The following is a 17909-nucleotide window of genomic DNA, read 5'->3' on the forward strand; positions in this document are numbered from 1 at the left end:
GGAATCTTTAATTTACCATTCGGTGTTAAATACAGACTCGGGCAGAGAAATGGCACACACAGTGTCAAGGAGCTCTGGCCTTTGGCAATTCATGACTTGAGTAAAGACACCAATGGTAACTATAAGTGGGGGGGCAAACAAAAATTTCATTTTGTGATCACTGTAAACCAGTCATGAATAACATTCCAGTAAAAGCAGAGGAAGGCTATTGAAATGGCCTTGTGCTTTGGGTCATGCATCTCTCCATATTTATCAGCATCTCTTCATATTTCCATTCACTGCAAAAGCAGACTTAAGCATAGTCTAATGTACTTATTCATAATCTATTTAGCCACCTAAGTAGGAGTGATCAGAAGCCTGATAAGTGTACGTGCAGGATGATACAGCTGGAAGAAGACTGGCTACTTGCATATGATTTGAAAAATGCACGGCACTGAGAACTGTGAAATCTTCAGAAACACACATTATCTCCCAGCCCTCAACAGGAACATGTTGCTATAGTTGGGAAGGTGAAAGCCGACCTGAATTTTGTTCTGATGTTTTGGCAGTTACAAGGTTGGTCAGGAACTGGAGTCACAGGAAAGCCACCAACAGACTAGAAAGCAACTGTTTGAACAGAGGAAACATGCATGCTTTTAACTACAGAAGACAGCACCAAGTCTTTAAGGAATAAAAAGATCTGGTGGCTTGATGACAAGACAAGAACTAGGTAAATTAGACCCGGGAGCAAATGACACACCAGGTACCTTTGCCATAGCAGAGGAAGTATTGCTCTGCAGTGACAAAGATCATTTTGTGAAGGTCAGGCTAAATAAACACACCCAGATAAGGTCTGTCCATTCAAACACGTCTCAGTGAACCAACTGGTAAAACTATTATTAGCAATCAGAGGCAAGTCAGACACTAATGACCGCAAATGAGCCAAGCCAAACTCAACGGCTGGGGTATGTACCTCAGTAACAGGGAGCTTGCCTAGTGTGCATGGTGTCCTGGGTTTGAGCCCCAGCACCAGAAAAAAAAAAAAAAATATCCAACCAGTCTGAGACAAAGTAAACTAGCAATGGCAGACTTCTGCAGTAGTCCTTCCATTTCCCTGTAGGCCTTTTCCCCCACGGGTTTCCATGAACCTCCTGACCATCAATTTAGTGACATCTTCCCAGACTAATCAGCCTTACAAACTTCCACACATACACAGCATCCTTCACTTTTTTTCATAGCATTTATCAGACAACCTACTGTGTGCATATAATTTACCGTATGTTTGCACTGTTCACTGTTTTGTTCATTGTAATCTATCCTAGCTTAGGATGGTGTACCCGGCTCAATGGCTGGAAAGGAGAGGTGCAGACCTTTTCCTCAAACCCTCATAGTCACTCTAGTGACAACTGGTTGATCTTTTATATGTTTGATCTACGGTTCACATGTTACAAGACTTACATGTTTAAGCTGAGCATGGGTGGTAGATGTCTTTAATAGGAGCATTTGGGAGGAAGCAGAGATAAGACATGCCTTTAATCCCAGTACTCAGAAGGCAGAGGCAAGTAGATGGATCTCTGGACAGCCAGGGCCTCACAGGCAAACCCTGTCTCCAAAAAAAAAAAAAAAAAAAAAAAAAAAAAAAAAAAAAAAAAAGGGGGGGAGGGGGAGAACAAAAACAAAAAACCAAGAAAGTTTTATATGGTTAGCACACTACTCCACCAGTGTCTACCAATTAGGGGTGCTTTGTGACTATGTCTAGACTACATGCCCTGTATTTAGGCACATATTTATAGAACTGAATGAAGTGTTTGGTTGTTATATGTATGAAGAGTTGGTGTCTGTGTGTTGTTGCCTTATGAATTCATAGTATGAAGAGCTTCTCTAAATGACTCACTCCCAGCCAAGGAGAAGTAACATCAGACACACAAGAAACCATTGTTTTTAAAAAAAACAAAACAAAACCTTTTAATTCTGATTGCCAAATTATTTAAGGCAGGTATAAAAAGGAAAGCATTCAATATACATTTTACATAAAATAAACTAGATTACAGCATAAAACAAGTAACCAGGCAATGGCGTTAAAGTCCTTCTCCTCTAAAACTGGATAATTGTAAACATTAAAGAAAAGAAAATGAAAAAAAAAAAAAAAAAAAAAAAAAAAAGACTGCAGGGCTATTCAAGTAATAGAGCGGTCACAGATGTCTCTGGTATGCAGGCTATTGGGTTATCTGCCATTCAAGATTATCAAAAAATGACACCTCATTATTCACAGATGCTCATTATTTCCCCATCTTAATTTTTTACATTATATATACAACACAGCTTTTGTGGTTCTGGCAACCCCATGCCTTCCAAAAGTATTTATTTCCACAATAAACAAGTACAAACAGTGACTACAGGAACATTTTACACTGATGAGTCTTTAACAGGAGCCACCAATTCGACATCTAAATTGTACCAAGTGTCATCATCACAGTTCGCCTTTCTGAGGGACTTCATGGGAGAGAGATGAAGGATATGCAAGGTTCAGGCACACTGATACAGAACATTATTTATTTACAATTTAAAAGGAAGGGAAAGTAAGCAGCCTATTGCGGCTAACACTTTCAACATGACAAATACTTTTTTTTTTTTTTTTTTTTTTTTAAATTTCCTTTACTGAGTGGTTTGCAACTTGGCAGCAGACCCTGTGTGTGCGAGCCTGGTTACTGTTACAAAAAAGTAAAGAATATATATATATATATATATGTATATATATATATGTATATATACAGATATGTATACGTGTATATATATATATATATATAAAACAGAAGTTTAATTACAGCAACATTTGTTACTCTGTGATAAAATCTGTAATTTACAAAATGAAATGACTGGTTTTTGCCTGCCATTAAGGCATTTCAAATTAACACCATGGAACTGATGTCTGATAAAGCGCTTCCCCATGTGATCCAGTCACATGACACCGGACACTTCCGATCCTGTCATTCTCTGCAAAAGAAGAGAGTATCTTAGCATCGCATTCTCTCAACATTCGACAGGAGGAACCTAAAGACACTGAAAGGCTCTGTTAGTTCTGCTTCATTTGTGGACTTCCCAGGGAAATAAAGGCATACAACGTATGGAACTACATTTTGAGGGAGTGTTAATCTTAATATTGACAATCCTCTTTTAAATTTATTTTTCCTCCTTAGGACAGCTTGTAGGGTAACTTAAAACATCAGGGCACAAAAGTCAGCATTATAATAACTCATTTCTCCACTTGCAACTTTTTTTTTTTTTTTTAAGTATAGTAAAAATGAAAGAATTTGGGTCCTGGTATTTTATTGTATAATGCTGAGACTAGGACCGAGGGCCTTGGGCGTGCTAGTCAAGAACTAAGCCACTGAGCTACACTAGCCTGTGAATACTGTTAAAAAAGTTGAAGGGATGACATTTTCTTAACCTAAGGACATTACCCTCATTTTAAGATTAAAAAATCAGTCATTTCCTTACTGATGTACATCATATTTGTAGAATGAGGCTCATGGAATCTAAGTCCCATGTGAAGCATACTGCCATAATATGTTCATTCATTAACAATAAAATCAAACACAAGGCATCAAAATTTTCATTTTCAAACCCTATCTTTGTCTTCCTTGCAACCATCAGCCCACATCTGCTGGAAGGCTAATTTCAGGTGTTGAGAATATTTACCTTCTCTGTGCAGGAAACATTCCTGATGCAGATGCCTGTGCAGCCACCTGCTGAGAGGCAACGAGGGCAGCAGAGGTCAAGCCTAATGGGAAAAAAAAACACAGGGTTTCCATGGGAAAAGGCAGGTGTAGACACAGGCCCAGTGGTAAAGGGCACAAAACCAGTAGCAGTGATTTGTCCTTTCCTAAACATTCATGTAAAATGTTTCACATGCCTAGGGCAGATTACAAACTGCTCAATGTAGCCAGCATCTATTCCTTTACTGAATAATTGGTGGTTTTCTTAATAGGTATTCAAAGAACACAGCCTTCCATCTTACTGGCTCTGCATGGCGCTAAGCAATTTGCATGTATTCCTGAATAGGAAGCTCACCAACTAACAATAGGAAGCAGAAGCCAGAGAATTATAGAAACAACATGCTATTTTGTTTAGAAAACTTTTATAATGACTTCTTTCGCTGTAATATTTTCCCCAGTGACTTAAACATGATGTAACCCATAAAGTACATGGGATAAATTCAGATAATGAAATCAGAAAAACCACACTTTCTGAGTCTATAGCAGCTTAAATAAATAGTCCTAATCTATTAAGACAAAGGAAGCAGAGACCCGGACAACTTCAAATAAAGAAGTATGTGAGTCCCATAGAAAATGGTCCAAGGGAAATAGACATGGCAGTGCATGCCAGTAATTCCCAAGGCAGAGTTCAAGGCCAGCCTCAGATCTTTCTGGACTAATGCCATACAAGAAGGAAAAGGGGCAGGGCAGAGGCTGGAAAGATGGCTCAGCTGTTAAGAGGCCCTCTTCCAGAGGACCCAGGGTTCAATTCCCAACACCCACATGGCGGCTCACAACTGTCTATAACTCCAAAATCTGACACTCTATCCCAGACCCACATGCAGACAAAACACCAATAATAACGTATAATTAAAAAGAAAAGAAAGGGGGAAATGCTATACAAGAAACAAACAAAAAAATCCAGAGGAAAACACAATAAAGCAAACAAGAAGATTTTTTTTTTCTCCTTCCATGGTTTTTATTTGGATATGTTTTGTTTTTCCAGGGATAATTTGAGACATTAAAGCAACATACAAAAATGACAAGATTCTTATTCTTCTCACATAGACCCCTCTACATCTGTGATATGTTAGAGATAGAATTCTTTTCCCTCTCACACTTGGTGATGTAGGAAATTGCTTTATCTGTCAGTCAGTCATATGCTCTATCTGTGCACTTTCTTTTTGTTTTTTAAGTGGGATGTTTTATTGGGGGTGGAAGTGGAGAAAGGGAGGGGAGAGGGGAGAGAGAAGAGAGAGAGAAACAGAGGGCACTTTCTTTTAACACCAAGTAACAAACGAATACTGAAGCTCAATTCCTGTACGTTCTCTGCATTTGGAAGCATTTTTCCAACGTCATCTTGCTAAGCACCTTGGCCTTTGCCATTGCTAAATTGTCCCCTACCCAGCAAAGATCCCATGTTGAGACCCAGGTTCCCAATTTGATTGCATTTGGACTCAAGAGCTTAGGCAGAAGTAATTAAAATTAAGTCCTAGGGGCAACATACTGATTTGATAGGCTTAAATGTTCTTGTAGAGGCGGATCCCAGAAGCCTTGCTCCCCTGCCTTGCGCCATGAAGAAAGAGTGGGAAGTCCCTCCCCCACTCTAAGAAAGGCCTCACCAGAAATGGTACCAGACACAACTGGCACCAGGCTCTCCAGGTACAAGTTCCAGAACTGTGACAAAATAGCGAGAGCTACCAATGCCTTATGAGGTGACAGAGATAGAACTGGTAAGACTTGATCACCTCATGTGTCCCTGAATGTGCTATCTCTCTCTCATGTTTAGCAAAACATGTCCCATCAGTGAAAGGCTTTAAAGTGCTCTTCAATGGGGTTATGGAATGTTAGTCCTGGCCATGCTGGTTACTTGTGTGGGGGAAAAGGCAATTTAAAAGAACTGGAGATATCAGAATAAATGATTTCACCAAAGCCACCTACCATGGCTCTGTTTTCTCTACACTTTCCCAGAAATAGCTATTTGATTCTCTGATTGTTTTATTTGTTGCACCAGATGTTGGCTGCCACCCTCAGTTGGTGAGATAACATCTCCCAGTGACAATTATTAAGTGGGAGCCACTTCAAGTCTCAGTAGAATACAGCCTTAGGTGTGTCTCTCAGGAATACTGAGAAATAAGTGCTAGGAATAGTCCCCACTGGCTAGTGTTATTCAAAATTCAATTATTTTCATTTTGAATTAGAGACGGGAAGACATAGCAACTGTCAACCAAAGCACAATGGCACCGATGAGATGAGCTGCTGACCTTGAAAAGGGTCGTATTGACCAGGGATGAGAGGGTAGCCCATGCCAACGTGGGTGTGGTGATGAGTGTGCAGGTGGCGCTGGCTGAAGGGGGAATGGCGATCCCGGTCCCGCTCGGTCTCCCGATCCCGCTCCGTGGAAGCTTTCTCCACAGGCTAGAAAGAGAAATGCCTTCCTTTAATTCAAGGACAAACATCAGAAGTACCAAATCCCCTTTCCCCAACAGCCTTGAGAAGATACAGGGACTGGAAACCCTGTACCAGTGGAAGATAACGTCAAAGGATGTGCATTTGTCTTAATAGAACTAAGCTCACAGGAGAGAACCTACCAAAGTGAGCTAAACGGCACCAAGGTTTTCTGCAAATACTTCCTAAAAATGATTTCAAGATTCACTATTCAAAATTGTCATTTAGAATCCATTTGGTGGATGAGTTTTTGATATTTATTTTTAAAGGTTACATTTTCTAATTTTACTTGTATTTGTACTTTGTGGAGGGAATTTATCTGATAATTTTGAAAAGATTTTTTTTTTAAAAAAAAAGCTATAATGCCGTACACCTTTAGTTCCACAACTCTTAGAGGCAGAGGCAGGTGGATAGCTGTGAGTTTGAGGCCAGCCCGGTCTACAAAGTGGGTTTTCAGGACTACACAGAGGAAACGTGTGAACTTGTGTGGAAAGAAAAAAAAAGTATCCATTGTGTTCCTACAAAAATGCACACCCAAACTCAAATTCACACAATACTTGTTCACACAGCACACATATTTTAATCACTTCATACTTCTTTCTGACTGTATTCATGAGCTCCACCTGCATGATTTAGCTGGCCTGGATCAAAAATATTATGAAGGAAATTGGAATACTAAAAATATTAAGACTTGTTTAGTCACCATGATTCCCTAAACAGCGCAATATAAAAACTCTTATATATAGTGCTTTCCTTTTATTAGATACTTGGAGGTGATTGGGGAATAACGGAAAATACAAGAATGGATGTAGGTTTATGTCAAATACTGTGTCATTGTTTTACAAAGAGGAATGGGGTATCTTTAGATTTGATACTTTCCAAGAGGCTCAGGAACGAATTCCCTGCACATTTGGGGGTGGGCAGACTTGACAGGAAACCACTGTCCTACCCACAGATTCTGAGATGTCATCAGAAATTGCAGGTCTTCCCCTTCAGAAAAGGTTAAGGGTTGTGTGTCAAATGCATTTCTCCCTTTAGACTCTAGCAACCCTTTCCTGTTCTGGGCTCTCTCACTAGAACAAACTCTGTGTATGTACTGAACAGAGGAATTACAAAAAAGGGATCATGCATGGATCATCTTTTTTTTAATTTCTCTGTAATGCTTGTGTGTTTAACTTGTAAACACTCTATTTAATCATTTCACCTTTCTTTTTTTCCTAACTGGGAACCATCACTTTTCTTTGCTCTCTTTAAAGGACCAGCAGTTGGCATTTTGCTGGGAGAGCCTCTCACACAAAGACATTTTTTTGTATTACTTCTGTGGAATGACAGGGACAGGATAATGCCATCAAGGCCAACAGGCAGCAGATGTAGCCTTATTCCCCAGCCAAGTGACTAAGGCTTGCATATGAGCCCCACTTTGCACAAGGCTCAAATGAATGTCTGTAGACAATTAATTGTCATTGTGTGTCACGTACCCTCTGTATTGTTCCACAGGAACAGAATTCTGACTGTGAATATGGACCATGGGAATACCCAGGTTGACAGAAGGATCTGAAACTTCAGTTCTACTGTGGTTAGGTTACCACAGGGGACAAGGGTGATGTCTGTCTGGCCACCTTTATTTATGTACATACTTATATACACGAGGAGCTAGACTGCCTAGATTAGGTTTCTTTTCCCATCAACCACTGTCACATAATTGTGGGCTACATTTGCTACTGTCTGAATAGGAAACAAGTCTTTGAATTTGTAGAAGAAAACTTTGATTTTTGAAAGTTGTTTCTGAGGAAAATATTTGTTTGTTTTTAATTTGTATCTTTGTTATTGTTTGTTTTTCAGGCTAGAGATGTCACCTCGGTGCATGATAGGTAAGTGCTCTACCATTGATCTACAATCCCAATCTTTTTGCGGGGCCAGGGGTGGGGGCGGGGGTGGGATTCAAGACAGGGTCTCTCTGTGTTACAGCCCTAGCTGTCCTGGAACTAGCTGCGTAGATCCACCTGCCTCTGCCTCCTGAGTGCTGGGATTAAAGACATGTGTTACCACCACCTGGCTGCAACCCCCATCCTTAAGAAAACATTTTGCAAAAGCTCATTTTGTCTAATAGGTCAACAGTGACCTCTGAACCATTTCGTAACAAGAACAGTATAAAATAGTCCTCTGGCACTTCCTTTGCTAATGTTTTAACAACAAACATTTTCCACAAGAAGTCACTATAAACTTAAATACCCCCCCCCACACACACACACACTCACACACTTCCTCCTGGGTAAGCAAAGAACACCATACTTTTGCAACAGAAAAGCTCTCTACTCCCACAAAGGCTCCAATGACATTTTCCCCCTCGTGTGTGACCACATCTTATATTTCAACATTCCAATTCTTTATGTATCGGAATAGCACAGCATTCTGAAATCCCAGCTGGGTTCCTAGACCATTTCTTTTTCAAGACTCTTCCGTTGCTTGTCCTCCCTTCCCCCTTCCAAACATGGCCTTTTAACTACCAACAAAAGGAGGCTTACAGCAGGGGACTTGCTGCAGTACTGGTTGGCATGATGTTGGAGCAGGTCCAGGGCTTTGGCTTCACTGGCTGTTTTTGTGTTGATGCTGGGGCTGGTATTGACTTTCTCTGCCTCCTCTCTCCCAGACATCTTCCCATAAACAGGATAATGAAATCCCGGAGAGAGGTAGGCCCCTGCAGATAAACAACAAATGTCACATCATGTTACAGGCTACATCTTAAAAACAAAACTCAGCTGGATTTCGCGAATTTTTGGTTACTGAGTCAGACATCTTAAAATAAGGGGTTACATTAAGAACGGGCTACATCATTGTTTATCTGTGTCTAGGTTCCCCGATTTTCTTCACTGGTTAATTCATCCTGATGAACGGAGGATATAAACAGAATTGAGCTTACAGCTACTTCATCCATTTATGTGTCCGCTTAAGTGAAAGAAACAGTAACTATAATGATTATGACAGTAAGTGCTTAGAATATTTCCACAGGCAATAAAGTATCTGTCTGTCTAAACGTCTACAGTAAGCCATCAGGAACTATGGAAGCTAGAGCCTGAGGACGCTTGACATTTCATTACAAAATATAAAAATCTCACATTAAATCAGTTTCATCTTTGGGACTTTAAGTAGCATTAAAAACAAGCAAAACAAATGTCATTCCCGAAGCTTCTAATTTATCTTCAGTTGTTAATAGCTATCATTTGAACACAGCCTCTTCCCTCCAGTGTAGTTAGAACCCACAACACGTACCAGGGTAACTGTGCATTAAGACAGGAGAAACAGCCCGGTATGCAGGGTGGCTGGGGTCATACATCTGTGGGTAAGGATAAGCATGCAAGTACTGTATGTACGACTGATGCTGACTCATGGGTGAGGACACAGCCACTCTTGTCCCCCGAGAGTCCTTCCAGTTCACCGGTGTCTTCCGGTCATCATTCTTCAGCTTGCTTTCCTCCACTGACTGAGAATCAGGGCGCTTGGCCTCTTTGGGCTCCTCTTTGATATTTGTTAATGACACAGGAAGGCTGGGCACACCACTCTCTTTGTTAGGTGTCTTCCTTGGACTGTCCTCTTTTAATTTCTTTTCTCTGTCAAGTTCTTCTGGCTTTTGCTGATCTAGATACTTGGGCTGGTATACATAATGATGCCATGTCCTTGAATCTGGATCCTGGTTTTAAAATAAAGATCTAACTTAAGATTTCATTGTCTACAAAGTAAAACCATTAATTTATATCACAGCACTGCTTACTGTTATTTCATACTGGGTTAACATGTCCTTTTCCTCCTACTCTGATACAGTAATAATGCCTGGGGTAGGCTTTATCATCAATCCTTGTACCACAGGCTAAACCCAATGCTTTTAAAGTTCAGCCCACATTAAGGTCACATGACAGCTAGGTTGAAGAACTGGGACTTTAAATAATACCCTCAGATATATTTAATTCAATCTTCACTTTCCTTTTACTATCTCACATAGGTAAAGGGGATTTCAAAAACTCTACCTCAAGCTGATAGTAGAAAATTTAGTAAGTACTACAGCTCCAAACATCAATTAGAAGGAAAAACGGAAAACTCTTGGTATCTTAGCACATTTTCTTCATTGACTACAGCTGATGCTTGCTACGCTGGCTGGCTTCTCCTTAATATGCTAACATTTTAAAACCAAAAATATCAAATCAGTGGCATATATTATGGTTTATTTATTAGAAGACAAACCCAATGATAAGCCCTCCCAAATTGCCGTATTCTATTGCAACCCTGGGAAATAAGAACCTGATTTAGCTATGGAGGGCAGGGAACTAAAGATCTAAACTGCCTTGATGACTCTGCACATTCATGGTGTAAACCACCTCGGGGTTCAAGTATTGAATGAGAATATGAAGTTGGTCCTGGGTCCCAACTTTGGCCGGAAATGTACATAGCAGTAAGAACTCTTGCTCTGACTCACTAGGGGACAAGCACAGGGAGCTAAGTTGAGGCATTGGTGCTGGGGAATACCAGAATTAGTGCTCACAGGACAGCAGTGAGTCAGGGAGACAAAACTGCATGTCTACAGTTTCATGCTGACTGTACTTCACGTAGTCTCAGGCTGGCTCAAGGGACTGCTGAGAACCCACAGCACAAGAGTTCTACTTTGGGTTCTAAACGGAACATAAAATAGAAATCTCAGCATCAGAGACACCTTGTGGGAGATATCTGGCGCACAAACTTCACTAAACAATGTATGAAACGTGGGAACTCAGTGACCTGGGTTTAAAAATCTTAGACAACATTGGCAGGAATTTGGTAAATAAAAAAGAACGAGGATTTTAGAGGGGGTGTATGAAATCTCAGGGTTCTAGAGACTTCTGAGGCCCTCCAGTGAAGTGCCTTCACCTTAAGCTCATGAAGAAACCAAGAATCCCCATCAGTTAGACTTAGGAAACCTACTCAGGGCACATGCCCAGAGCCCCTTTACACACTAGACAGATAAAACAGTAGGTAAGGTGCATATTAGAGTTGTACAGGAACTCCCAAGGATCTTTAAGTATATTTTGCAAGAGAAGAGGAAAAATCCCTATTGATGGTTTCCTCCCAAGGTAAGAAGTCTAGCAAGATCAAGCCCAGGACATGTGCACAACTCCGACTGCTCCCTGTCTGTTGGGGCCACACTCCACAATCTTACTTGTTTAAATCTCGAGGTTGGGTCTACACCTGTCTGCTTCATAGAGTCCATGACAGACTTCATTTCTACAGCCTCCTTAATAAGCTGGTGGTTTTCCATCTGCTTAGTTTTGAAGCTGTCGGCCTGAAGCTGCTGCTGGTGACTGGACAGAAGCTGTGATTTACCTGTGTCCTCAGTTTTATTAGGCACTGATGGCCCTAGTTTAGAATGGTTTTTGTTAGGCTCAGGAGTAGAGGGAGCTTTTGAGATAGTGGCCGATGGCACATTTTTCTGTTTATTGTCTTCCTTGCCCAGGTCTTTCAAGGGGAGCTCAGCCTTTCTTTCACAGTCTCCTCTCCCGCTCTGGGCCATTTTCTGCTCTGCCAGCCTCTGATCCTCATAGTACTTCTCATACTGCTGTCTGTAGGCAGGGCTGGTGGCCATCAGCGATTTCTGGTCCATATAGAGTCCATAGGCATACTGGCCATAATAAAGTGACTGAGCCAGGGCAGGGTGTCTTTGTGTGATGACTGACTGGTGCTGAGGCTGTAGGGATGGAGAATTGTGGTCTACTTTCTTAGAATCTAACTGCTCTGCCTTGTCTTTCTTCTCTGCATCTTCCTCCGACTCCTTCTTGATCTTCATGCCCTGCGTGCTCCCACCATTCCCAGCTGTGGGGGCACCAACCTGTCCAGGGTGCATGTAGCTTGGAGAATAATAAGGCTCGTAGCCATGGTAATAGGGAGAATGGGACTCTTTCAGCTGAGATGACTGTGCTGAAGTTGAAGAATGACCTTTCACGACACCGTCTTTATTAGAAATGATATCTGATGGGGAACTGGCCTTTGACCTCATGCCCTCTGACCTGCTGTCCGAACCACCATCATCAGCAGCATCCGATATGTCTGAATAGGCTGGGCTGTTGGTCTTGGCCGCTGAGCTCTCAGCCCCATTCTGTGTCAACACATGCAGGGGGACCACAGGCGCCTGCCCGTTCACCAGGGTGCTGCATTCCATCCGAGAGGCGCTCCCAATGGAAGGGCTGGGGGCATTGTCTGTGAATGTGTAAACCTTATCGGCCTCGGCTTTGATGCTGGCCATGCGGCTCTCCTGAGACTCTGACAATCCATTTGCCAGCCCTTCACTCTTACTGAGATGGTCCTTTAAAAAATGCCCCGACAAATCTTTGCCAGCCACCTTGGCATCCTCCAGCTTCCCCAGTTTAGCATCCATTTTGGGACCCGCAGTCTCTTTCCCTTCTTTGTCCTTTAGCTTCCGCTTCTCCTTTTTCTTTTTGTCTTTGAGTGACACCAGAGCTGGGTTCACGGTGATGGGCTCCCCCATAATTGTGGGCTTTGGTTGGATAGGTTTCAATGGAGGGCTCTTTGGTGTAGCCTGGACCACAGTGGTCGTGAGGGAGGGCAGTCCAGGTATGGTCCCAGTGGTGGTGGATGTGAAGGCTGCAGTCGGTATAGCAATCAGCTGTGGGGGCGTAGGGGCTGGGGCAGGAGCGATGGGCCGGGCACTTTTCAGTTTAGAGAGGTTTTTGTCCATTTTGCAATTGTTTGTTTTTTTGCCCTTTTCTTTATCCCCCAGACTTTTCTTGTCGATCAGTCCCTCGGCTTCCAGCTTGGGCATTTCGGCAGCTAAACTGCTATCTGCCGCTGAACAACTGTCTAAGGTGGCTGTCATGTTGGAGATGACTGGAAGGTTGTTGAGTTCATTGTTAAGGCCTTTCTTTTTGCCAGAATTCTTCCCAGTTTTCGAACCTATAATAGAACCGGGGCCATTGCTCATGAGCTCTCTCTTTCCCTTGGGTGTCCCAGGGGGGTTCCCAGCTCCGGGGGATGAAGGCGCCTTCACCTGGTCATATGCTGACACACTTGTGCTTGGTTCACTGCATTCGAGGGCCACATTACTCAAAGCTTCCTCGCAGTCCGAGATCTTGTCCTCACTATCAGGCTCGAACTCTAGCTTGTTTTCTGGGTCTAAGTGTGCGTGTGCCTGGTGGTACCTCAGGCCATTTATGTGCTTGTATTTTTTGTTGCAGTTTGGGTGGGGGCAATCGATTAACACTGGAGAGGAGCAGCCTTGGTCCAAAAATGTAGTCTCTGGTTTCCCTTGAGGGGTGGTGGGGGTGCTTCTGGAATTGGTGCGGACCCGTTTCCCGGGTTTACTGTCCTCAGAGCTGGAGTTCAGATCCAGCTCCATCGGGGGCTTGTTCTTCCTTTTGTTGGTTGAAGAAGGGCTGGCTTTGATGTCCTCTGCAGCACAGTTTGGGGGTGTCCTTCGTCCACTGGCGTTGAGGCTGCCACGCCTCCCTTTCCCATTGGCCCCTCCTCTGTTCTTGCTCTGTAGTCCTCTGGACTCTGTGAAGCTGACCTCGGAGCCGGGGGCTGCTGCAGCAGACCTTGCTCTCTTCCCTCTACCCCGGCCCCCTCGCATCTCCAGGTCACTCGTGGGTGATTCACAAAACCTAGGGAAGCAAGTAATGGGGGTCATAACGAGATTTTCCAAAAGAGCCAGGTGAGATCACAGGGACACAAGGGAGTACAGAGCAACCGCCACCTTGGGGGCTGGAGGGCAGGGTGCAGCCAAGGGAAGGCCGTTCTATTTTAGCATGGGTACATCGGCTCAAGGGCGGGCTACCAAATGGTTTCCACTCACCCACAGAGAATCACAGGAGAGCAGCTCAAAGAGCCAGCTTTTCAATCAGTTCAAATTCCCGTTTTGAAAAAGAGAAGAAGAAAACAAAGGAGGCGAGGGGGAGGGAGAGGACAAGAGAGATCTGATAGGAAAGAAAGCTGGCATCTGCACGGTACTGGCTAAGGCCTAAATGGCTCACTTCTCCTTTGCCTGGTTTCAATTACAGGAAGAGTTTTATATCTTATTCATTTCCTTCTTTAGTTTCTTTGCAGAAATGGGAAAGGGGAAAGCAGAGGAAGGAGCAAGAAAGAAAAGGTACCCACCTGGGAGGGGCCCAGTCATGCTTGGTGCAGTCTAGTAGGGTCCCCACATATGTTTTGTTTCTCCACGTGACATTGACCACTAGGACACCTGTAGGGGAGAGGGGGTCAGAGGGGAGCACATTTAACACCTATTACTTTATTTCCACTTCATTTATTGCTATTACATTTACCAGCAAAGCTCTATTCTCACACGGCTTTCAAAAGCTGTGGTTTGCATTCTTCCCCTTTCTGGTTTCAGTGACCTCAAGTTAAAACCCACAGGAAGAGTGAGTGTGTGTGTGTGTGTGTGTGTGTGTGTTGGCGCACACGTGTGCATGCATTCACGAATGTGGTGCAAAAGGGTGAGAGTGTGTGAGAGTGTGATCAAGATATTGCTGACAGAAGGAAATGGTTTTTGCCATGTCCTGCTGTAAAACAGTAACATTCACCTCTTAATTTTTCTATTATTACACATAATTGCTTTCGTTTGGCAGGCAGCCAATGTAAACCAAGCCCGAGTTACCAGTGCTTAAGCCAAAGGATGACTGAAAGGAATCTGGTTTCCAATTCAACACTATAAAACAATGGTAGCTTTTTTTTTTTTTTAAAGAAAAGGGAGGGGGGACATTTGCAGATATGTAAAAATAGGCAGGGTGGAAAAGGCAGGGCCTTAGGGCAGCTGTGATTTTTTTTCCCCCTTCTTGACCTTCCCCTTGTTGACTGTGAGACAGCAGCAATCGAGCTCAGAATGGGCTCTGTTTCGCTGTTCAGTCGTGTCTCAGAGGCTCTTAAAATAGCTCTCTTAAGAAAATAAGTGTGCACAACACATTTGCTCTTGGGGTTATCGTCAGTCAACCTGTAAGCTTTGCTACAGAGGATTAGAAGAGAACACTCAAAACCAGCACACGTGTTTCCTTCTAGCCATCCTGCTTTGCCTCCACAGCTCTGTAGACATGTTAAATTCAGCACTGCATCTGTGAATTACTGAGCTTAAGTGCGCTTGGGATGCCTGATATCACCCAGGAACAACACAAAGCACCCTGCTTGTTTCTCTGGGGGGACAAGTGGTACTTTAAAAAAGAAAAGAAAAAAAAAATCACATCCTTAAAGCATATTGGAAAAGATGTACCCAAGAGGAAGGCAAGTAAATGCAACACTTAAACGGGTCTTTGTTTCTTTTAGTGCCTGCTTCCCCACCCTCAGGGACCATTCCTCCAAGTCTTAACTGGGTGACTTGCTCACTCCTACTAGCTACCATTTTGGGAACCTCACAAAGCAAAACTCTTTTTTACTAGGGAACCCTTAAATAGCATCCGAATGCTTGGGATTGGAGAACTGGGTAAGGGAGATTTTTCTCTCAAAAGTCCCAAAAGGAGATTTTAAATTTGTTTCCCATATGGTCGGGGCTGCTATTAGTTACGTGACAGCTGAATTTACTCACTAGAAATTCCGCCTACTATTGTAGCAGCCATCCAGCTGGGGAAGAAAAGCTAAAAAAGAATCGCAAGCATTGCATCAAATCATGCTTGATTCCTTTTGATTCTCCCGTTTGGGGCAGGGGTAGTTCTTAAGCATTGAGTATGAAAAATCCCATTGTGATGAGAATCAATAGTAATTAGGCATTCGGTCAAAAATTGCACAAGACAGAACAATCCGAAAGGATTCTTTCTGAGCACACATCCCTTCAGGAAAGAGGGGTGGGGCGTGGAGGAGAGGGGCAAACTGAGCTGGCTTTCTCATCATCTGCTCTCTGGGGCACTGTGTGTGGTGTCACAGACCTCTGCAGCTGCTTAAAATTCTTTAGCATGTCAGCTATATTTACAGTGCAGGAATGTATCTGTATTGCCAGAAGGTTACTGCATTTTAGCTTCAGAGGCAATAGGCTGAAATCACTGCGTTCCAGAGTCCCTGATGTAGCACAAATGTATAATTAAAATTGCTTGAAAGGAAACATGAAAGAAACAACAAACCCTCCATTCTTGCAGTAATAAAATTAAAAACAGGAAAAGTCTGCACAGACACTTAACATTTGTCTGCAGTGAAAGGCTTTTGTTACTGCTTCTCCCCTAAGGGTTTCGCATTTCCAGCGAACGCAGGACGCCCATTGGCCAGTGCCTGCTGAGAACGCTCGCGTCTGATTGGCTGGCCCGATGCAGCTGGCCCGAGCACAAGCAGACAAGGAGAATGGCCGGGCCTTAGGAAGGATGCTCTCTGCCGCGGAGAGCTGAAGCGTCGCTAGGGCCCCTACCAAGGCTCTGATAGTTGGAAGCAGCCCCCCACCCCAGCTCACTACCACCGTCATTACTACCACAGGGGTGCATACAGCCAACAGGCCAGCCTGCCCTGTACCCTGTGGCCTCAAGCCAGGCGAGGGTAATGCTCAAAAAAAAAAAAAAAAAAAAAAAAAAAAAAGGAAGGGACCCAACACAAGCCATCAATCAGTGGTTATCTTGGGCCACAGGTTGAAACGGTCACAAAGACCGAACTGCAGTTGCAACTTCCACACGGGGGGGGGGGAAGCAGTTCACAACTGCTACTGCTTAGAAGCCACGTGGATGGACTATGTTGTTGTCTGCACTGGGAGGAGTAAAATTCTGTGAAGAAAAGCCCACTTTCAACTCCAGAGAAGCTAAATAAGTCACCCTAATTTTTCTAGAAGCCCTCTGAACTTAAAGTGCTCAAAACAAATGCTCCACTTCCAGGGAGATTTTTTTTGTTTTGTTTTATTTTATTTTAATTCTTTTTTTTTTTTCAGTCTCCACGAGCAGTGCTAATTAGATTCATGGGCCTGTGGCGGTCTGTCTTTACTTGTGCAGTTCCTTAGTAGTTAAATCTGCTTGGAATTCACAGTGAATACAGATACTCAGTTGAGGTTCTGGGTTGGAGGAGAGGATAAGGAATCTTCCCCTGGGAACTGCAATGTGCTGGTTTTTGGTGTGTGTGTGTGTGTGTGTGTGTGTGTGTGTGTGTGTGTGTGTGTGGTCCACACTTAGAAAACATGCCATTGTAAAGAGCTCTGAAATGTGAAAATTGCTGTGAATGGCACAGGCATTTCTTTCCAGCAGAGGCAGGTGAATCTCTGTGAGCTGGAGGACAGCCTGGACTACAGAGTGAATGTCTCAATCAACAAGTCAACTCTACAATTTATTTCATTATTTTGATGAAATTATAATTTCAAGCATTTTATAACCCAAGGCCACATTAAGTGAGTGATGTAAATCAGATGGCAGTTAGTCCTCAGAAAGTACATATTTGAATTTTGTTAACTCCAGGCATAAAGTTAAGTTTCTCTCTAAATAAATTAGACATATACATACATTAGTTCCCTGAAGGTTTGTCTTTGCTAGCACACTTATTCTCCTGAATGCCTTGCCTGTGGGTTTGGAGCTAGGGCTCTCTCTCAAGCCCTTTTTATGTTTATAAGAACAAGGATCTCACTGGGTTTATTGGCCTTCCCTTTCCACTAAGGCTATCTGAAAAATATCTGGGTATATTACTGTTAATCCTAAGCAAATAGAAAAAAAAAAATGTACAAGGATGGATCAGGATGCTCACCCATATGATTTCCTTCTTCACATTGTTGACAGTTTGTCCCAGACACTGGAATACACACAC

At 43.0% G+C, this 17909-nt stretch overlaps 1 protein-coding gene across 7 annotated transcripts in view; it reads right to left on the reverse strand.

The window, feature by feature from the left end:
• Positions 1–2904: 2904 nt before the first annotated feature.
• Positions 2905–17909, reverse strand: part of Znf608 (zinc finger protein 608) — a 137435-nt gene continuing 122430 nt past the window's right edge. For 6 of the 7 annotated variants that reach the window (XM_051201066.1, XM_051201065.1, XM_051201067.1 and 3 more), the window contains 7 exons: positions 14316–14403; positions 11368–13822; positions 9453–9870; positions 8708–8880; positions 5999–6152; positions 3679–3760; positions 2905–2973 (listed from right to left, as the gene is read on the reverse strand). In XM_051201066.1, coding sequence (XP_051057023.1) covers positions 2967–2973; positions 3679–3760; positions 5999–6152; positions 8708–8880; positions 9453–9870; positions 11368–13822; positions 14316–14403 — 3377 coding nt within the window. In that variant the 3' untranslated portion in view covers positions 2905–2966. Of the gene's footprint in view, positions 2974–3674; positions 3761–5998; positions 6153–8707; positions 8881–9452; positions 9871–11367; positions 13823–14315; positions 14404–17909 lie in introns of those variants that run through there. The other variant, XM_051201068.1, reaches the window with a different exon arrangement.

This window comes from Phodopus roborovskii, unplaced genomic scaffold (assembly GCF_943737965.1).
Source record: "Phodopus roborovskii unplaced genomic scaffold, PHOROB, whole genome shotgun sequence".
NCBI classification, from domain to species: Eukaryota; Metazoa; Chordata; class Mammalia; order Rodentia; family Cricetidae; genus Phodopus; species Phodopus roborovskii.